Source organism: Typopeltis vanoorti, chromosome 21 (genome assembly GCF_054136105.1).
Source record: "Typopeltis vanoorti isolate ZY-2024b chromosome 21, IOZ_Tvanoo_1.0, whole genome shotgun sequence".
Classification (NCBI taxonomy): Eukaryota; Metazoa; Arthropoda; class Arachnida; order Uropygi; family Thelyphonidae; genus Typopeltis; species Typopeltis vanoorti.
In genome coordinates, this window is record NC_143569.1 from 94,044,653 (window position 1) to 94,068,003 (window position 23,351).

The 23,351-nt window shown below is 36.4% G+C and overlaps 1 protein-coding gene across 5 annotated transcripts in view; it reads left to right on the plus strand.

The window, feature by feature from the left end:
* The first annotated feature begins 4,711 nt into the window (after window positions 1-4,711).
* LOC150095118 (pseudouridylate synthase RPUSD1-like) overlaps window positions 4,712-23,351 on the plus strand; it is a 53,384-nt gene continuing 34,744 nt past the window's right edge. The window contains exon 1 of one of the 5 annotated variants that reach the window (XM_090410934.1): window positions 4,712-4,995. In XM_090410934.1, the coding sequence (XP_090267060.1) occupies window positions 4,961-4,995 (35 nt within the window). In that variant the 5' untranslated portion in view covers window positions 4,712-4,960. Of the gene's footprint in view, window positions 4,996-5,220; window positions 5,634-5,675; window positions 5,736-14,499; window positions 14,540-14,833; window positions 14,875-23,351 lie in introns of those variants that run through there. The other 4 variants (XM_090410937.1, XM_090410932.1, XM_090410935.1 and 1 more) reach the window with 4 other exon arrangements.

A 23,351-nucleotide genomic window follows, 5' to 3' on the forward strand; every position in this document is an offset into this window, starting at 1 on the left:
GGTATTTTAAATCAGGTATTAATTATAATTGTTATGAAATGAAATATAAAACAACCAAATGCTGTTTTAATGGGAATCTTTAATTATCAAAAAATTTATTGGGTAGCAGTAGAATCTCATGAGAAGAATGAAAATGAATTTATTGAGCTGTTGCAGAACAACTTCCTCAAGCAGCATGAGACAGAAAGAACTCGAGGACAAAGAGTGTTAGATTTGAATATAGTGTCAGAGGGCGTTTCAGTTAAAGATGGGACTTTTCTGCCTCTGATTGGTGGCAGTGATCATGCGGTACTCACTTGGGAAGTGACTAAGTTTATGAATATTCCATTCAGAAAAGGTTCCATGCTGAATTACGAGCATTACAAAGCAGAAAATTGCTTTGTAATTTTCTGCTTTGGAGTGTACTGAATTCAGTGGAATGGAATCGGTTGCTGAATGGTGAGAATATCGACAGTGCATGGGAAGCATTTAAACAATACTTAAAGGATGCAATGTCAGAATATGTCTCGAGAGTTGGAGGCATAAATGGGGTCGAAGTAAAATGGATGTGTATCTATTAAGCAAGATATTTTTAAGAAAACATCATGCAAATTATGGAAACAACTACTGTGTTAGAGTAAAACTTTAATTTAATCTAAACCAAAATAAACACTCGACATTTCGACTTTCACATGAAGGTCATCATCTGGAGTATACACATATATAGAAAGAAATAAGCTGCACTACAATCTACATGTCATGCTAAAGTTACTGACCAACCGTTGCAACTATTGTCCTGACCTCTCGTGGGAAAAAACCTTACCACATCAAATATTAACTCCTTCCATCACAAAATAAAGTTCACCTTGGAACTCGAGAAGAATAAACAATTGCCATTCCTAGATACCTTAATTAAAAAAGAAATGGATGGACATGTCAGCCTTGCAGTCAATCTCAAACCAACCAACACAGGTCGGTATTTGCACCTTACATCTTCGCACCACATTTCTCAAAAATTGAGCATCGTACACGTACTCAAAAATAGGACAACTCGCATCACAACAGAAGAAAAAAGATCTCAAAGATGAATTATCCCATATATCAAAAACCCTGATAGACAATGGTTATCCAAAAAAACTGATCCATAAGATACTTTTCTGCGACCCCCTCACAACAACAATCTGAGGAAACACGTCACAAATCCACCATTGCCATTCCTTATGCTGAGAGAGTTTCTAAAAAGTTTGCTAAACTCCTCAAGCCATAAGAAATACGAGTGAATTTTAAACCTTTAAAGACTGTGTGCCACTTTTTAACATCTCCAAAAGACAGTTATGACTTCTTCAGATAGTGTCTATAACATTTTCTGTTCATGAGAATTAAATTACATTGGTCAGACATCAAGAAGTTTGGAAATAAGAAAAAGAGAACACTTCGAAGATGGACAAACCATACCATCGAATGGGGAAAAAAGTTCCATGCCCTATTTAGAAGAAGATTTTCGCTCCCAAAACATAAAAGAAGGTATAGCATTCATTCGTTCTAAACTCAACCTCAATAGAAATCAAGGTTTAATTCTAGCTGATATTTGGAAGATCCTTATAAGATCATTAAGAACGCCAGAGTTAAATTTTGCTGCTAATTACACAATGTTCCTGCAAAACAACAGTTAATATCATACATGCTCCATGCGTTTGATGTACACGTTCTTCTGTATTTGTAAAAAAATACAATTGTGTTGGAAGTTTTTTTTTCCCACTTGGTTAGACTATAATAAATTTAGTTTAACCCTTTATCCAAGTGTAAGCAAACAAAGTTTGCACCTGAAGTATCTTTTTGCACCTGAAGATACTTCAGGTGCAAACTTTATTTGCTTACACTTGGATAAAGGATTAAACTAAATTTATTATGGTCTAACCAAGTGGGAAAAAAAAACTTCAAACATCTTTCTCTCTAATCCAGAGAAATTTAATAATAAGATGAGACACCTTTTTGCAACTGGCATAGGTAAATCTGACTTCTCCATTACTTCCACCTTAGTATCACCACCTCTGGGTCTGGCTCCCACTGATGAGACCTCAATAAAGGTCGAAGCTGGTCTGGTAGTGGACCTTCTCTTAATGTAGTGTTTTTCAAAGTGTGGTACACGTACCCCCAGGAGGTACGCGAAAGGTCTTCACGGGGTACGTGACCATTTTCGGCTATGCACCATTAATGCATGGAATCATTAGTAAGAAAAAAATAATTATTTTAAACGTATATATTTCTCAATAAATTATACATTATGTATGAATTCTCCTATTCAGATTGCGATTCACTATCGCCACGACGTTCACGTCGTGGCGATAGTAACTCGCTCCCTACAGTAAACAATACCCTCCCCAACAGCATCACTATACTGAAGACGCAAGAAAACCAAGTAGTTTTATTGTGTCACTGAATAAAGTACAGAGACATTTGCGGTCTGTGTAATATATTTCTCAGTATATTACACAGACCACAAATGTCTTTGTAATATGTTGAGAGACAACTGGGATAATAATAATAATAATAATAATAATAATAATAATATGTTGCCGTTGCAACATATTATTATTATTATTATTGTTATTATTATTATTAGTAGTAGTAGTGGTATTACGGGCGACTCCAGGGAGTCCTTAGATTCATTGAGGGAGATCCTAAACACCATGTCCACACAACTATTCGACATTCTCACAATATCTATCATACCTTGCCTTGAACTCACTCACTGTCATAGCACCCACAACAGACTCTGGCAGCTTATTCCACTCATTTACCACTCTAAAAGTAAAGAACCCAGCTCTAACACCCTCGCTAACCACACTCTTGCCCAGCTTCCATAGATGTCCCCTAATTCTCCCACTACCAGTCCTGATCTCAAAAATATCCTCTGAATTAATCCTATAGAAATCCTTCAGCATTTTGAATGTCTCAATCATATCTCTCCTTTTCTGCCTATCAACGATTTCTGCAACCCACAAATCTTCAACATGTTCTCATAAAGTTCATTCCATAGACCTGTTATCATCTTGGTCACTCTCCTCTGGATCCTCTCCACCTCCTCCCCATCAAGAAGAAACCTAGGTGACCAAATCTGGGCACAGTAGTCGAGATGAGGTCATATAAAATCTCGGTATAAAGATACAATAACTTGCTTGTCTCTGCTCGTCAAAGTATTTTTCAACAACCAAGTGAGTTGATGAGCTGATTTAGCCACTTTTGCAATGTTCCCCCTAAACTTCATCTCCCTAAAGCAAAATATGGTTTTGCTTAACCACCCCCATCGTGAATGTGTTAAAATTAAGAAATATATAGTGAATGTGTTTCAGATATTATGGGATTATATATTTTGGTTACAAATACAAAGAAATTTCCTGAATTAACTGATAAAGCTCTAAGGTTCATTTTTCATTTCCAAGTGCAAGTCTATACAAAGTTGGAATTTCGGACCTTGTAGATATTAAGATGAAGAAGAGGAACCGCATTATAGATGTCAAACCGCATCTCAGATTGAAATTAACAACTACAGAGCCAAATTTTGCTGAAATTTTATCTGCCATAAGCAAGTTCACTTTTCTCATTGATGATAAATTATTTAAAGTAAAAAATTATATCTTTATAAATTCTGTTCTAATTTTGTTTACATATACATCTGAATCCAAATAAAATACACATTTGAGCCTGTGTATCTCAGTGGATGTGGCGTTTGCCAACCACGGCGCTTGGCTGCACGAAGGAAGACTTGGTTTCGAGTTTAGTCGGCGACTAGAGGATTTTATAAGCCTTTTTTCGACCGGTTCCCGAGTTAGTCGATCTCTGGCACTGGCAAGCAGGTTTTTCCTCCCGGAAACTCGAGTTTTTCGTCCTGTAAACTCAAGAAAATCGACCGTAGAACCCGCATTATTTCAGACATTAAATATATTGTGTTAGGGTAGGAACCACGAGATGGCGGCACATTTCAGCCGTCTCTCTTCACTGCGTACCGCTTAAGTAGTAATAGCCTTGGGCCATCTATCTCTGATTGGTACCAGTGGAGATTGAACTGCCCACTCAGTCTCCAAAAGTTAGATAGGGCTAAATGGCCTCGCTTACTCCCCATATACGGGAATAAAAAGGCGTTAGCTGATTTTTTTTTATTATTATTATTTTGATAAGGGGGTACTTGGTAATAATGAAAACTTAAGAAGGGGTACGCGGATATCTGAAGTTTGAGAAACACTGCGTTAATTAATGCATAGCATTATACATGTCCGCAAGGAGATTGCTTGGCATTATGGGAGATACTAAGACAAGTGATGAGAGCTTAGCCCACCTTTACCACGAGTTGCCTCAGTCCAGAAGATACTTCAGGCGCAAACTTTGTTTGCTTACACTTGGATAAAGGATTAAACTAAATTTATTAAAATACAATTGTATTCGGTTCATTCCTTCATGAACAGTTTAAGTTGTTTTGTATCTCTTTTATACACCCTGACGAAGCCAGACAGTCAAGTTGGAGAAACTTGTTGGTGTTTTTACTTGGTATCAATTATTAAAATCTTTCGGCCAATATACAACCCGGTTTATTTTAATTTCTTGCATTCATTAGATGGTCGAAAATAATATAGAGTCGTTATTATTATTATTATATTGGGCTACCCTGTACGGAATAAAAAGGCGTAGGTGATATGTTTTATTTATTTGATTTGGGAAACTGTAGCATCAGAAATTATTTTTTCATTCATATAATGCTCTACTTTTTTTTAATGGAAATAAAAAAAAATGAACACGCTTGCGCTTTATTACAGAGTTTTTGTATTATGTTGTCTGTAGAGTGATGAAATTTTCTCCTCGTGTTGTTGCGCAAATTATATCATGTAGCAGTGTGAATATAAGCGTCTTAATGTAATGCTTATTTCATTCCAGAATCCACTGAAAATGAAATGTATGTATTGCAGGCTGTGCGGATACTTATAACATGCTTTCGCAACTTTCATGGACATCACATGCTTGGTGGGTAATGTAGATATTCTCCTTGAATGGCTTTTGGAGCTGTGTAATTTTAATTGAGACATATTGTAGAGTAGAATATGTTTATACGCGCGTGCACGCAAATACCAGAACAGCTTTTGTCTTTACGCTGTGGCTTCGGTTAAAACTTTGGATTTTTTATAGATTTCGTTAAGCAAAGTAGATAATCGTTGGCACATATCACATGATAGTATTAGTGTAGTCATTCTTCCCACGTCACTTACTATTATAAATTCTGTATTTATTTACATAAAGGGAGAGTACTCAGTATTATAATCAAGAAAGTGGTTAGATGAAGGAGAAATTTAGAACTTTTCAAAGGAATTCTATATTTATGTGCCTGGTAGAAGAAAGAGAAGATTGGCTAGGAATAGCGTATGCCTAAGACAGCTGAGAATACAGTAGAAACAGTCGGTAAATATTTTACCAATGCATTTCATGTTAGAGAGGAACGGTTATAGAACATAATAGTTTGAGGGTGATGGAAGAATGAAAATAAGGGAATATTCTGCCCTCAATAGCGGATCCAATGGCAAAGTATAGTCTAGTGTGTATTATATGTGATACCATCAAACTATGTGATAATTGGGATCTTATGTGCTGGAGAAGTTGGTTTAGAGGTAAGGATAACACTGGGTTGATGAGTTTGAGTGTTTCCACATTGAATCATGGATCCACCCTATGATGGTCTTTCCCAGTAATCTGGTTCATTTTATTATAAGGTGACAACACTATTGAATAAAATATATATATGTTTGTGTGAGACAATATTATCAATATAAAAATTTTTAAACTTATAGACATTATTACTGCTGATGAACTAAGGGGTTAGATAATTCGGGAAAATGGTGTTTTAGAGATTGAATGTGGTACTTTTTCAAGCTATTTCAAACCTCCCACAAGTGTGTTAGTTTTGACAGGTATCTACTGTTTAAACATCTACGTCGTGGTGGAATTGGAACCTCTAAATAGCCCACAGACAGTATCTGATCAGCAGTGGAATCGCGTGCCTATTTCAGCTGGATGTGCTGCCACAGCTTATGCAACTTGCGCCGCAAAATTCACATCAGTGTGATTGCATTTTTATCGATGTAAGAAAGTTTTAAGAGAGTACAGCACATCAGTGCTCATCAAAATTGGTCTAATGCAATTAATTGTAGGATAACTTAATACCTTAATTTATCAATTAATTGTAACCACTGCACAGAGTGGGGGACAATGTGTTTGTTTCAAGATACTGTATATTAGAAAACAATAATGAAGGAGAATGCTATATTTGATTGGTAAATTCAAATTACTCAAAGGTGTAAAATTTGGAAGAGGGGGGAGGCAAGGCTTACCTTCTTAGACTACAATACTGTTTTCCATTGTAAATATGAGCAGAAAAGTTTTAAATTTATCGAAAATTCCATGTTAAAAACTTGCCTACCACATTAGTTCACACTTCGCAAAATAAATGAAACTCAGAAAACAGAAACAGTAACTCATGACAAATAACAACGTTCAATTGGATTGGTTGACACAATAACCATTCCAGCCTCTAGGTGCTTCTGAGCAGTTTAAAACTCTGGAATGCTAAGAATTTGACCTGCTGCACCATCTCTACATTTTTTCGAAGGGCTCAAAGATGTATGCATTTTGAATGCACATTCAAGCTATTAGCATGAATGTGAGGCAATGTTTACGCATCAAAAAGTGTCCTCTTCATGAAGCATTAGTCTATTGTGTTTACTTTTAGGAATCACACAAAGTCTGGAAACAATTAGGGGAGTTTTTTACGGAAATAAATGCAAAAATATAAAATCGGTGATATTGCTATTTAGTGGATGAGCACTGCACACCTAACTCGCCTGGAATATTCACCCCTGTGGATCAGCTAACCAGACTACCTAAGATATATATATATATATATATATGGTAATTTTTCAAAGGCAGTTTGATAGTGTGTCAAATTAGAAGGCTGACAGTTAGTGTACACTGGAAGATTCTGTTTTGGGGTTGTTTCTGTTTCATTTGTTATCATCAACAGCTTTCTTAGGTCCTCTGATGGAATGCCTTCCCATGTTTCTTCCATTTTAGCCTTTTGTTAGATTGCCATTTCTGTACTGACTGGATGTGCATCCTTGATTGTTTCATTTATATATTGGTGATAAAGTTCAAGGTTGGAGCAGAGCTGTATTTGACAAATGTAAGGTTATGTACTTAAACTGAAGGAGATGGAATGAGATGCATTATATGCAGTGAACTACATTTTAAAAGTTGAAAAGACAAGGGACTTGAGAATAATAGTGGATTTGGGTACTGCTGTTCAACAGACATCTACAAAAGTTGAGAAAGTCACTTCTAAAGGTTATTGGCATATAGTGACATTGCCGCATACAACAGTACCATGTGTGGGCAAGTAGTTCAAGAGATACAAGAAGCATTTCATGTTTTGTAAATATCTGGAAGTCATAATCATCAGGACAAATAATGTGAGAAAGGATGTTCCAAAGAATAGAGAGAGATAAATAGAATGAAATGTTAATGTTTTTATATGTTTAGATGAAAGTGGAGGAATAATAATAGTCAGTAGCCTTGAAAATGCCTCTAAAAATATTAGGATGGCTATAGAAAAACATACGATTATGAAAGGTTTTTGTTTTGATTGAAAATCTTCTAAAATTCTTACCGAAGCTAATCTTAGGAGATATGATTGCTTAGACTGAATGGGTCTAAACATGTGTTTAGACCCATCCTGAAAAACAAAACAAGTGTTGTGTTTCAGGATGGCAGGAAAAAGATCCAGAGGAAGACCAAGAGATGGATGGATTGATACAGTAAAAAGTGCCTTAGAAAAACAGAAATATAAGATCTCATGATATTGGAATCTTTGACAGATTAATTGTTAAGGGAAAATTATCAACAGAAAATTAGTACTGATGTAATTTTTTTTTTTTTTTTTTGTGGTATCATAATTTCCAGTACCACAGGGCACATGCCAGGAATTTGATGTATCTCCCATGCAGAGATCAGATCAGCCATTCTTTTCTTCTGTCTAATGAGTGGCAGTGTCCCCCTGCATACTACTATACCTAGACTCCCATAAGGTATGATCTGACAAAGATGCAACTGGATTATTCTGAGTTCATAAGGAAGCCTTCTGATGCATTCATTACCTTCTGGTTCAGTCCCATGTTTTATCAATATACCATCAAATGGAAGCAGTTTTGGTTCTGTACAATGTTTTTCATGCTTTTGTTCATTTTTTTTTGTTTCATGCAGCAGCTACTTCAGGCATACAATGAACAAGATTTACTGTATACCTGAAGGTTGTGGTGGAGTGTTTTGCAGGTGACGAAAGGCATCTACCACTTCAAAGTGGTAGATGCCTTTCATCACTTCAGAGTGGCTGAAGAACTACTAAATAGTGATTTCAACGTTAATTCAAAATGGCTAGAAACTTCGAAAGAAAAATCGCCATCAGACTTAACCAAAATTCCAAAGGGATTGAGCTTCCACATCATCTGTGGAAAAGCTTAAATAGAATACGCACAGGACATGGTATCTGCGCAGACAGCTTGCGCAAGTGGGGAAGATCACCTACACCTCAATGTGACTGTGGGGCCATAAACCAAACCATCAGGCACATTGTGGAGGACTGCAGCATAAGAGCCTATCCTGATTACCTGAGAGACTTTTTTGAGGCAGATCCTTCAGCTCTTGAATGGCTAGCTGAACTAGACTTAAAATTTAGTGACTTTATTACCTGTTATTTGTATACTAGCTGTCTCAGTTTTTATTGACTGCACAAATATATATTTATATATTTTGATGTCATGTGTCTTTTTTTTTATTGTGCCATACACTAAATAAATAAATAAATAGCACTTCAAATAATTCTTTGCTAGGTGTATTTTACAAAATGTAAATTTGGTCTGCTGTATCCATCAGTAATTTTTAATACATACACACAGCTTACATGAATGGGAAATAACTCACTGTGGATTTAATGTAATATTTTTTAATTTGGCACAGAATTTTCAGCTTAGTATCAAGAGTTTTGTATGATCTTCAAATTAAACAAGTAGAAGAGAAACTGGAAGAATTAACAATGAAAACATGAGCTACATGTGTTATATAGAGTGGCATGATTTAAGATGCATTAAGATTCTAACTGTACAAAAGTAAACAAGAGACAAAGTATTAATTTAAGAAAAAGACTGCCCCAGAATTCATGGAGAAGTATTTTCCATAATAGGCATAATGTCATTCATCATTTTTGTTCAGATTCTGGCCAAACTAGTAGAACAGCAGCTGTTTGTCTTGATCACTTTGATTGCATTAAATTCTATGAGCCAGAATAGTGAGGACTTGCAGAACATGCAATCTCCATGAGTCCTTTGGAGGAAAGTTAAGGTAATTCATAAAAGTAATTATCTTATGTAACTCTTATACAAAGAAAATCCACTCAGATTTGGAAACTGTAATGACTTCCATATAGCATAATTTTTTTTTTTTATCTGATCCTGTGTGAAAGGGTGTCCACAACATGGTCTGCCAGTCCAGACTTGCATTAATAGAGTGAGCCCCCTTTACAGAGGGTTAGATGGAAGAAAACCAATTGTGCTATATATGCCTATGAAGCCTTCTCCTAATCTTAATAAGTATGGCTGCATTAATTTGCCAAATGTTGGGGGACTGTTATCCTAATGTAAAAAATAATCATATTAAAAATTCTGAATATTTTTACGTATTAATTATGCATGTTAGTTTTGTTTTCATACACGCAGTGTCTGCACTTGTGATGTGCTCGTTATGAAAATGTTATATTAGAAGTAACATGTAAAGAAGTAAAAATATTGATGTACTTACTAAACTGAATATTTGTGTTACTTATAAGAAAGTTTGTTGTGGTTTAAAAATGTTGAATTTTGTGTTTTGTGAAAGACTTTCTCTTAGCGCTAATGGATAATACAGCGAGTCAGCCATTTTATTGCAGTGCGTAGTTTCTGACTTTTGTGGAGTGCGCATGCTCCCGGAGAGGATTTGATGTGTGATTGACAGCTGACAAGGAAAGCGTTGCGTATCCTTTCCTTGACAGATGACAAGGAAAGCGTTACGTATAAGTAACGGTTGTAAACAAGAGAGCGTTCGGAAGTTTTTAGAAGACTGGCCGGTAAATATTCAAGTTGGAAGGAACTTGATTTTTTTGTGTGTAGCAGTCGGAAGAAATTTTATAGTGTATTCCGAAAAAGAAATAGTGGAAATAATAGGTTTCAAGGAGGAATAAGTAATGAATAAAAGGGAATCTTGAAACTGTAAGTTTTTTTAAAGTGGAAAAAGTTAAGACTGTCATTTAGTATTGTGAATGAAAGAAGAACTTGTTACTTACATTCTAAAGTGAATGTTTTTCTTAGAGAAAATATTGATAAGGAAGTTCTATAAGTATTAAGGATGCTTGAAAGTGAATGTTTAGAAAATATATTGATAAAGAAGATTTATAGGTATTAAGGATGCCTGATCTGATGAGTATTGCTACTAAAAGGAAACAAGATTTAGTCAAGAAGACTTTTATGTGTGTTACATTGATTGATGAAAAGGATCCTGAAAATGAAGTACAGAGCTGTATAACTTCTGGAAAAGAGCCTTAACAGAAAGAGAAAAAGACTATGAACATTTTTTGTGATTGTGAAAGAAAAAGTGTTTAGTCTTAAGAGTAAGTTTATAATTTTAAATAAGGCCTTGGATCCATATAATCTGTAGTTATAGTTATGTATTATTGCTAGAAGTGTATATATATTGTTTTACTTTTATTAAATGTGTTTATTTTGTACTTGGTTTTGAGTCAATGATTAGTTGGATTCTGAAAGAGAGAGTTAAAGTCATTGCACCAATTGGAGTGAACTTTTGTGCAATACATTAACATATAGGGACACTCGGAGTCAAAATAAAAATAATTGTTAGTAAAAGAGATTTATATAATAAATCACCTCATAAGTATATAGTATAATTATTAACAAAGGCACAGCCGGTAGACTAAATAGTTAATATACTATATATATATATAAAAAAAAAGAGGGAATATATAAAGTATAAAAAATAACACTAAGATCACCTCCTACACAGTTGTAATATTACTTCTTTTTTACAACATTAGTTGCCACATTGCTTAAGGGTCGAAGCTATATAACTGAGAGGACACCTCTACAGAGCCTTTAAAGGAATGCGGAGGACTGATCTAATTGGACATTAGATCAGGGCTTCTGATCTAATGTCCAATCCTCACTTTCTCGTGGTGCATCCTGTTAGGTATCTACCTGAATACTGAACGAACGAGGATGAGCTGGAAATTTGCGATTTCACCGACCAAATTGTACTCTTATTGGCTTAAACCAAAATTTTAAATGATGGTACAACATGACAGAATTTCATGCCAGCTGGGGTGTCTCCTGGTTAAACAAGCCCCCCCCCCCCCCGTTGTTTTCGCCAGGGAACCAGGGCAAACAGCGAAAAGTCAGTTATTGGAACAAATCCTAAAACCCACCCCCAACTCAACATCACCAAGTTCAAGATCAGTATTATCAACATAAGAAGCCTGAGTGGGAAAGAAATGGAGCTAGCTGAGGAATTGGATAAGTATCAGATCGACATAATAGGGTGACTGAAACAAAAAAAGGCAACAACTGGTGAGATCTTTCTGAGCAATAAATACAAAATGTTATGTTCAGGAAATGACAATCAAGGAAAAGGAGTAGCCATACTATTCAACACTAAATACAGGACTAATCTTCTTGAATGGCTGGCAGCCTCAAGTAGAGTGATGCAGGCAAAGATGAGAATGGGGAACTGGACAATGAGACTTATTTGTGGATATGGTCTCACAGAAAGTTCTACTAAGGTAGAAGTGGAGGAATCTAAATAGCAGAGTAGGAAATGATTGTCAGACATACAAAAATATATTGGGAAAATTTGGAGAAAAGAGCAAAGCTAATACCTATTGGATTTCTGCTCGGGATATGGACTGGTTAGGTTACTAACACAATGTTCCAACATAAAAATGTGCACAAATTCACATGGAGAGAAAAGGCAAGGAATAAGAAAGATCTCATTGACTATGTTATTGTTGATAGTGATGTTTTCTACCTGGGTGCAGGACACCAGAATGTACAAAGGATTTGAAATTGGAAGTGATCACCATTTAGTCTGGAGCAGGATAAAATTGAATTTCATATTGAAAAGATAAACATGTAAGAAAGTTTTAAAGCAAATAAAAGTTGAGCAGCTCTCAGATGTGAACTGTAGACTAAAATACACAAACATGATTGAAGAAAACACTGATTGATTCAGCCAGAGATACATGTGGTGAGGTCTGTAAAGGATAGAAAAATCAGAACTCCATGGTGGACCCAGGAAGTTAAAGAGGTAGTGAAAGAAAAGAAGAAAACATATCAAAAGTTCCTGGAAAATAAGTCAGCTTGTGCTCTTAGAGAATACCAACAAATGTAAGAAAGCTAACACTGTGTAAAACTAGCTAAGCAAAAGTCATCAAAGGACTCTGGTAAGAACATAGAAAATAAATATCAAGAAGGTGGCAAGATATTCTGGAGGTTGTTGAAGAAGCTTAGAAATGGAGGAAAGAGTGCTGTAAAAGGAATTTGAGATGATAAAGGAGACATGAAAATAGGAGAAAAAGATATCCTCGAAGTATGGAGTAATTACTTCGAAAAATTGCTAAATGGAAACAAGCAGTGATGACAACACAGTGGTAAAAAAACAATGACCAAGCATGCAGTCAGGGATACATATTCATACTTGAAGTAGAAAAAGCTTTCAAAAGCCAGAAATGTGGAAAGGCAGCAGGAGTAGATGATATTCAACCAGAAATGCTCAAGTATGGAGGTATAAAAGTCTATCAGTGGCTGCACTGCATAGTTCAGAACGCTTGGACAGAGGGACGAATTCCAGATGATTGGAGTAGAGCTCTCATAGTACCCATATATAAAAAGAGAAATAAAACTGAATGCGAGAATTACAGAGGTATTTCTCTATGAGTGTTCTTGTAAGATATATGCAAGTATACTTGAGAAACAGTTGAGAAGGATTGTGGAAGAGAAGCTTGGTGAAGAACAAGCTGGATTCAGACCAAATAGAGTCTGTCAGGATCAGATTTTCCATTTTCCCTGACTAAAGTGAATAACTGTTGTAATAGATATGGTATGAAGGTCAGCATTAAAAAGGCAAAGACAATGAAAATAGCCAGACACATTGAAAATATCAACTGCATTGTGAATGGAGAACCTATGGAACAAGTAAAACATTTCAGCTACTTAGGCACAATGTTTAGTGAAGATGGTAAATTAAATATGATAATAGACAACAGAATCAACAAAGCTGGTATGGTAGGAAGTCAACTGAATAAATTTATATGGAATAAGAGAGAAATTAGCCAAAACACTAAATTAGCTGTATACAAGATAGTATTCAAGCCAATTTTAACTTACTGATCTGAGAGCTGGGTCAGAAGTAAAAAGCTTGACCAAGGACTAGAGACCGCAGATATGAGAGTCCTGAGAAAGATTAGGGGCATTAATAGATGGCATCAATGGCAATATCAGATTAAAAATAAGGAAATTATGAAAAACTTTCCTGGATGCATTGTCAGCATCCAGGAATGTGTTAGCAGAGCTAATCTCAGGTGGTATGGTCAGGGCTGGATTAAGCAAAATAAGCACGTGCTTAGGGCATCATGGAAAGTGGAGCACCATAGAATTTCTGCTTTAGTTAATGACGAATTTAATTTAAATTAATTTTAAATTAGTTTTTTATTGTTTTTATCTTTTCTTACTGTTACCTACTTTGTTTCAATAAATAATGACATGTAGAAGGCCTAATAAAACTCTTAACTACGTGCATGACGGTTCGTTTACACCGTATTATTGCTTGCGATGCTTTCTGGCACTACCGTTGCGTCAAACGAGGTAATTTTTTATAATTAACGTAACCATTTTATTTTTTATTTTCCTGTTTGGATGTTTTAATAAAGTATGTCTTATAAAAGGCTCCAGAAGCAAATATAAAACAAATCACGTGGTTGTCTCAGAAACGCGCTCCCGTAAAAGGCCTAGCTGTCGCAGAAGTGCGACTCCGTTAAAATAAGAGTTAATTAAAGCACAAGATTCAGCTGTAAGCCGAAAATTAAATTGTTCGTATGATTTTGCCTGTGATATGTGTAACTGTGTTGATTGCCACCTAATATTCAACAAAATAATCTTTTTATTTCTGTATTTAACAGATCCCAAGAACCAAGATGAAAAACGTTCAGTTAAGTGGTGCACAAAAGTGAAAACTATCAAAAAAGGAACAAGAGGAGACTTTGGAATTAGATTCCACGACTGCAAAGCTGACTGATTTCTTCACACATGTTCCACAACATTATATCCCAATTCGTGATCAGAGCTAATCTCCATCATCAGAAGTGGACACAAATACCATTTTGATCACTTCAAAATCAAAATATGATGTTGGAATCATCAAGGTGTCACAAGTAGGTTCATCTAGCACATGAATCACTACTGACCTTACTTTGTCTGTAAATTCTCTTGATATCTCTACTGCAAATTGATGCAAGTTGCTTTACAAAACATTCTGAGGTTGAAATAATTGCTGAAAATTAAAGTTTAGTGGGCCATGGTGATGGTGGTGAAATGATTCAGTCTGCAAAAGATGAAGTAAATATAGCAAAAGATCCAGGGTTGCTTCTGGACCCAGTGACTATCAACACCACAGTGGGCCATTTGACAAGTCTTACCGACATTTCAGTAGTGACAAACCAGTAAGATACTGTTTGCAGAAACTTTTTGTTGGGACAAAAGCCCAATGGTGAGGAATACAAGAGAGAGTGGTTGTTGTATTCACCATCAACGGGATCAGTTTATTGTTTTGTTTGTAAACTGTTTGCTCCTAAAAATTTCTCACATTTTGTTACAAGAGAAGGGTTCAATGACTGGCGAAATACTATTGTAATTGATCAACATGAAAAAAGCACTATTCACCGAGACTCTATGCTAACATACTTAACTTGCAGACAAGGTGTAGGGTTGGGAACAACAGTTGGAAAAAACAAATTCAGAAAGAGTAATTACTGGGAACATGTCCTGAGGCGTATCATAGCTGTTATTCGTACTTTAGCTGAACGTGGCTTGGCTTTTCGAGGAACAGAAGGAAGATTTGGATCATTGCAAAATGGGAACTTTTTAGGGCTGCTTGAGCTCATAAGTCAGTTTGATCCATTTTTAGCAGGTCACATTGCGAAATATGGAAATTGTGGCAAAGGAAATCCTTCTTATCTGTCCAAAGCCACCTGTGAGGAACTCATTCAACTGATGGCTCAAAAGGTCCACGTGCTTATTGTTGATATGAAGTAAAATCTTCTGGTTATTTTAGTTTGCCAATTGATTCAACACCAGATCTGTCACATATTGACCAGTTAAGTGTTGTACTTAGGTACTTAAAAGATGGACAGCCTATTGAACGCTTTTTAACCTTTCTGAAAATGAAAAACCATACCGGTGAGGAAATAGCAAATCAGGTACTTGCGTAAAGTTTGTTAGCTAAACTTTTCAAAATGTAGGGGTCAGTCTTATGACAACGCTGCTAACATGTCTGGGTGTTATAAACATGTCTGGGATGCAGAAACAAACAAGTTTGCTATATATGTGCCCTGTGCAGCTCATTCACTAAATTCAGTAGGCCGAAGTGCTGTTGACTGCTGTTAAGAGGCGGTTAATTTCTTCTCTACAGTGTGGTTGCTCTATACCTTTTTTTCAGCATCATCCAGCCGGTGGACAATTCTTAAAGGTTGTATTGGAAATGAAAATGTCTTAAAATCCCTCTCTGGTACCAGATGGGAGGCACATGCTATGGCAACAGCAGCAGTTTTGAAATCTTTCCTTCAAATTTTAGAAGTGTTAGACTGTATAGCTGAAGACCAGTCACAAAAGGGAGACACTAGAAGAGAAGCAGATTAATATTGCAAATAAGATGCAAGAGCCAGAATTCGTTTTTATGTTGAATTTTTGGGATGAGATTTTGCAAAATTTTCATAGAGTAAGCCAAGTTCTACAGAATGAGGATGTCAACTTAAAAATATGTGTAGATCTGTATGGATCATTAGCTGACCAATTGTGCACTTCATGAAATGAATTTGAAAGATATGAAGCAACTACAAAGGAAGTGCTACAAGATGTTGATTACAGGGCAGCTCAAACTCACAAACGTATCAGAAAGAAGGTACCTAATGACGGAGATGCTCCAGAAGAAATTTATCTCTGAATACCAGAGATAAATTTCATATCACCTACCTTTTACACAATTGTTGACAAACTTGAAACTGAGATGAGAAGAAGAGGAGAGATATACAAAGAAATATCAGAGAGATTTTCTTTTTTAAGTGATGTGCCACATAATGCTACTTCAGTGACTTCATCATCTTCTGAAATTGAAAGGTATTCTCAGTGTTGTCAAAAGCTGATTGATGCTTACCCAGAGGACTTGAACACTAATTTCTCAGCTGAGCTTCAGCAGTTTCACTCATATGTGCACCATAAGTTCAGTGCAACAAAAAACGTAAAAACAAGATTCAGTCATGCTGAACTTTATAAAATAATTGTAGAAGACAATATTGAGTGTGCCTTATGTATATTTTTAAGGTTAATGGTCACAAATTGCTCAGCTGAACATTCATTTTCTCATGTTAAAAAACGTTTAATTTTCTTGACCAAAAAGCTCTGGAAATACTTTTAATGGGATTATATTGATCAAGTGCATATAATAAGCAACTATGTTATACCAACTAGTTTCACCAACTAAGGCTGTTGGCATCTTCAGGGTACATAACTGATGTAAGGCACTAAAAAGTAAAAAACTGTTACAAACTATAATCAACCGATTCCAAGCCGTACAATACATGCATAGAATGTATTATTAAAACACTTAAGGAATAGAACAACGTAGTTAAGGATATAAATTAAATTAAACTTTAATAAATATTTTCCAATATTTCGGCAACGTCACATTGCCATTTTCTAAAGGAACTTACAAAAAAGTTACGTGCACGTAGGCACTACAACACAGAAACTGGGAATGAAGAGATGAAGCTATTGTTCTCCTAACAGTCCTGATGGTGCCCTCTAGTGGGCTAAGTAGGTGTTCTTGGCCATTGGGTTGAAGGTCTGTAGATGTAGGTCTCCCAAATTTGGGGCAGTCGCATACAACCAAATTTGTTGAGGTTTGGAGAATTTCTTAGGGCTGAGGCTGATTCCATAAAGAGTCTTTCAAATTTTATTTACCACGGTGTATCACTGTAGCTTTCTTCCACTGTATTCTGTGGCGTGTATCCAGAGCATGGTCCGCAAGCCCAGAATGACTGTATTTGTGAAAACGGATGTAGTCCTTGTGTTCCGAAATTCTGATATTCGCTGTCCTGCCTGTTTGGCCAAAGTAAGACAGTTTACAACTGCAAGGGACCTGGTAAACACCAGGTAGGTCTAGGGGAAGTGGTTGGTCTTTAGTGGAGCGGATAAGGGATGTCAATTTTCTGTAAGGTTTGTAACAGGAGGTCAGGTCATGTTTTTTTTAAGATTTTGGTAATCTTTTCCAAGGTGCCTCGGATGTAGGGAATGGTGATGGATTTAGAGTAATCCTTGTTGTTGGGGGGGGGATCTGTGGTTTGTAGGTTCTAATATTTTTTGGATTTTTTTGGGGGGGTAGCCATTGGCTGAGAAAGTGTTGAGGATGTGATTTAGTTCAGTGTTTAGGGCCAAGTCGTTTGAACAGATTAGTTTAGCCAGATTAGTTTAGTCAACAAGAATGCATGGAATGTGGATAATATCACTTGTTGTTATTTAGGAACATTCTATAGTTGGCACTATAATTTGGTTCTGGCGAGTTGAAGGATCTGATAAGGGTTTTCCAGATCACGGGCAAGATTAGTCCTTGGTTCCTGTTAAAGTTTTGTATACAGCGAGCAACTGTTGTGGCCTCCTTAAAAATTCGGGAGCGGAAGTCTGCCTCCATGTAAGGAATTGCGCTTCTATCCCACTCTATGGTATGGTTCGTTCTTGAGAAATGAAAAGCTAACCCTGATTTTTCTTCTCTGTTATTATTGGCATCACCTATGTGTTCTTTTTGCCTAATTTCAAGGCTCCTTGAAGTTTGCCCAATGTAATTCAAGCCGCACGAGCTGGGTATGTTATAAACTCCTGCATATTTGGAGAAAGGATGGCTATCTTTTGGAGATCTTAAGAATTGTCTAATCCCTGTGGAGGAAGTCATCAACATTTTAGGAAGTTTGCTTCCACAAGACATTACTTCTCTGTTCCATCATTGTTTAAAATCCAACTTTTTCTTATGGAATAAAACCATATATCAGCAATTGACTGGCCTTACAATGGGTAGCCCCCCCCCTCTCTCCATCTTGTGCTGATCTCTTTATGGAGGATTTTGAAAGTAAAATCTTAACTCAAACAGACCCTAAACCCACAGTATGGTGGAGATATGTGGACGATATCTTTATCGTTTAGAACCACACAAAAAAGGACCTGTTCGACTTTCTTAACAAAATCAACTCTCTACACCACACAATCAAATTCACTCTAGAACTCGAAAAAGATAACCAATTATCATTTCTGGACACTTTAATTAAGAAGCTTCCGAATGGTGGTATCAACCTCTCAGTTTACTGCAAACCTACCAATACAGGACGTTATTTACATTTCACTTCCTGCCACACTTCTCAGAAACTTAGTATTGTACACATTTTGAAGAACCGTGTCTCTCTGTACAACAGATCAACAAGACCTCCAGGGAGAACTATCCCTGATATCCACCAACCTTACCATGAATGGATTTCCTCGAAGACTCGTCCTCAAGATACTTTTCTCTGAACACCAATTTCTACCATCGTCATTCCATACTTAGGGACAGTTTCCAATAAGATTGCTAGACTCCTTAGACCACATAAAATAAGAGTGGCCTTTAAACCCACAGAAACGATTAGACAATTCTTAAGATCTCCAAAAGATAGCCATCCTTTCTCCAAATATGCTGGAGTTTATAACATACCCTGCTCGTGCAGCTTGAATTACATTTTCCAAACTTCAAGGAGCCTTGAAATTAGGCAAAAAGAACACATAGGTGATGTCAATAATAACAGAGAAGAAAAATTGGGGGTTAGCTTTTCATTTTTCAAGAACGAACCATACCATAGAGTGGGATAGAAGCACAATTCCTTACATGGAGGAGGATTTCCGCTCCCGAATTTTTAAGGAGGCCACAACAGTTGCTCGCTGTATACAAAACCTTAACAGGAACCAAGGACTAATCTTGCCCGTGATCTGGAAGACTCTTATCAGATCCTTCAACTCGCCAGAACTGAATCATAGTGCCAACTATAGAACATTCCTAAATAACAACAAGTGATATCATCCACGCTCTATGCATGTATTGTACGCGCTCTGTTCTTTGTTTAATATAATTGGAATCGGTTGATTATAGTTTGTAACAGTTTTTTACTTTTTAGTGCCTTACATCATTTATGTACCCTGAAGATGCCGACAGCCTTAGTTGGTGAAACTAGTTGGTATAACATAGTTGTTTATTATATGCACTTGATCAATATAATCCCATTAAAAGTATTTCCAGTTCATTTTCTCAGTTGAAGTATTTTAAAAATCCCATCAGAACAACTATGCAACAAGGCAGGTTGAATGCCTTATCTCTACTAAGTATAGAAGCAGATGTGTTACATAAGATTAATTTTGAGGATCTGATCAAAGACTTTGCAATTAAAAAAAGTAGGAGAAAACTTTTCAAATCTAAATAAAGTTGAAGTATACAAAAATAAACATTATTTTCCATCTGACTATAAGTTTTGTTTCATTTCGAAAAATAAAAATTTATTTTATGGTTTTATTATTGTTTATATTTTGAATTACATATATATGGGGCACCAAAATCTTTTAAGTGCTTGGGGCCTCTATGGGTCTTAATCCGGCCCTGGGTATGGTCACTTAAACACTGGTGGTATGGTCACTGAATGGGAGAGGAAAGATTAGCAAAACAAGTGTTCTCTACCAGGTTGGCAGGAAAAAGACCCAGAGGATGACCAAGATATTGGTTGATTGATACAGTAAAAAGTGCCTTAGAAATATAAGATCTGATAATGTTGGAGTCTTGACAGATAACAGACTGATTTGGAGGAAAATTGTAGATAGGAAGTTGGTAATGATGTAATTGCTCATGTAGTACTATCATATCCTGTACACCCCTTGAGGGTATATATCAGGATTTTATGATGATGATGAGTTGCCACATTAGGACTTTAGATTTTTGTATGTTACAATTTGAAATGTTTCACTTACTTATTGTTGCATGTAAACTGTAACGTGTTTGTTCCAAGATGCTGATTTGAAATCCAGCAAAATATAAACCAGTTAATAAACTTTTTTTTTTTAATTTAGTTTGTTTGGTGTTTAATATGCCATTAAAATAAGTTATGAATAACGTTTGGTATCTAAGCTTGTTAATTACATTAGTGTGATAAGTAGTTAAGGTAAAAGATAGCCCTGTTATATTTATTGATGAGTTGGAGGTGTCTATGGATATGGACTAGTTCAGTAGAACATCTCTTGCTTACTGATGATTTAAATTATGCTTGCCAAGAAATTATATTCTTGTATGCTCCTTTACCCAGGTGTAAGCAAACAAAGTTTATGTATGACGTAACTTCATGAAATGTTCAAAGCACGCTTCCTTTTAGATGTGTATATTGCTAAGCATTATGGGAAGCTCACTAACCAAATTAATTTCAAACTTTTTTTAATGTTGAAACTAGTAATTGTTAATACCTAAACTAGTCTGGATGGAGACACTTTCCACAATGCTTAGCAGTATATACCATCGAAAAGAAGTGTGCTTTGCATTATGGGATACATGGACTGAAGTAATTGTTGTGATGTTAACAGCCTATATATATGAGGGTGGTCTGAAAAGTTCTCGGCCTAACAATGAAAAAACGAATTTATAATTTTAAAATTATTTTTATTTTTCAACATAATCTCCTTTAAGACTAATACATTTATTCCAGCGATGCTCCAGCGCCATTATCCCATCCCTGTAGTGGTTCTCAGTAAGATCTGCAAAATACCTCTCTACAGCTGCAATCACCTCTTGATTCGAAGAAAAACACTGACCAGCGAGGAAGAGGTTTAGTTTTGGGAAGAGATAGAAGTCAGAGGAAGCCAAATCTGGGGAATAGGGTGGATGTTCCAACAATTCATAGTGCCGATCCCTTAATTTTCCAATTGCCAAAACACTTTTGTGGGCAGGTGCATCGTCCTGATGAAAGATGATTTTTTTCTTCTGCAAACTGGATCTTTTTTCACAAATGTTTTCATCTAGTCTGGTTAAATGATCGGAATAATATTCCCCAGTTATTGTTTTACCCTTTTCAAGATAATTAATAAACAAAATGCCTTTAGCATCCCAAAACACCAATGCCATGACCTTTCCTGTTGATGGAATCGACTTTGTCTTCTTTGGCGCTGAATAACTGGTTTCTGTCCGCTGTTTTAACTACTGTTTGGATTATTTATTTATTTATTTAGTGTTTGGCTATGAAGAATACATGCATATGCTACCCCACACAAAAAAAAATACATATGAGACTACAAAATGCATAAAAGAATACAATAGTGTTAAGTGACACTGTAGTCATATATACATATACAAATAAGCAGAAAACTAAAATTGAATGTCTAAATTCGACAACCAGTCAACAGCATCAGTAAAAATCGTTATAAAGTCAGATACTGGTCCCATGAAGGCTCTGTGAGGACACTCAAATGTGATATGTTGTATAGTTTGGTTATCCTCATCACAGTCACAAGATGAGTTTGGTCTTATTCCCCAAGTAAATAAGGAAGTTTTGTACCTACCATGGTTGGTGCGAACCCTATTTAGGGAGGCCCATATTTTTCGAGGTAGGTTGAACCCTGATGGAGGGCTGTTTGGGTTAAAGACAGTCTGCCAGATTACCGGGGCTTTGGCAGTCCATTCCATCTGCCATGCTATTGTTGCATCATAGCCCTCAGTGACAAGTTGTTTGGATTCTGGTGTGTAATGGTGAATCCAAGTCTCATCCATAGAAGATACAGAAGAGAGTTCTGTAAAAAGAATCAGATGATGTGATGTGTGGAGTAATTATTTTGAAAGACTTATGAAACAAGAAGTAACAGAATGATGGTAGAAAATATTCAAGATGAATACAATCAAGAATGTGTACACTACTTGGAAAGAAATCATTGGACACCATAGTGTGAGGAACAAACAGCCATGGTGCCCACCTTAAGATATAGGACTTCCTTTCATTGTGATGACTGCAGCAATCCTATGGAACATACTTTCCACAAGCATACAATAGTGATCAATGGGAATTTTGGATCATACTTCCTATATGCATGCAATGAGGTCCTGGACTGTTGTGGGGCAGACATCACTTGACCTCACCCAACATCCAGTTCATTCCACAGATGTTCATTACGGTTGAGATCAGGTCTCTGCAGAGGCCAGTCAAGTGTGGTGACGTTCATATCCACAGACCATGCAGTTACAGCAGCTGCAGCAGCCTTATGATGGTGCGTTGTCTTGCTGAAAGAGACAATGGTCAGTTCCATAGAAATGCCACAAAATAAGAAGCATTGCATTGTTCAGATGCCTCTCTGAGTTCAGTGTTTATGGCACCACAAACAGAGGTTGAAGGCCAAACCAGGAAAAACAGGACCATACCATCACACCACCACCTCCGAATTTCATAGTTGGGGGGGGGGGTATGCACCCTGATCTGATAATAGACGTTTACCGGACATCTGCCCCACCCACACCTGTCTGCTCCCAGTAGAGGCTGTAGTGTGACTCGCCGCTCCATGAGACAGCTTTTGCCCCATTGTACATTCCCTTCGCACTATTGAAGACCATGCTGCATCTTGGTTTGAGTAATGTGGTGTTGCGTGTTGCATATTGTGAGCCTTAATGTTCTTAATGTTTTTGTGCATATTTGTGTTACACTTGGGAGCATCATATTCCTCCAATTTATACTGGCTACAAACACGTGACTCGTTACAATTCACGATGCACTTTGCCCATCAGGGTGTCTGCTGACTTCTTTTCAAGCAGTGTGTTTATGAGCATATATATATATATATATTATGAGAATTCATTTTTACTCGGTTGGAATATTATAAAATAAGTTTAATGACTATTACCGAGAGAAAAGATGGCAAGATATATTTAACAAGATA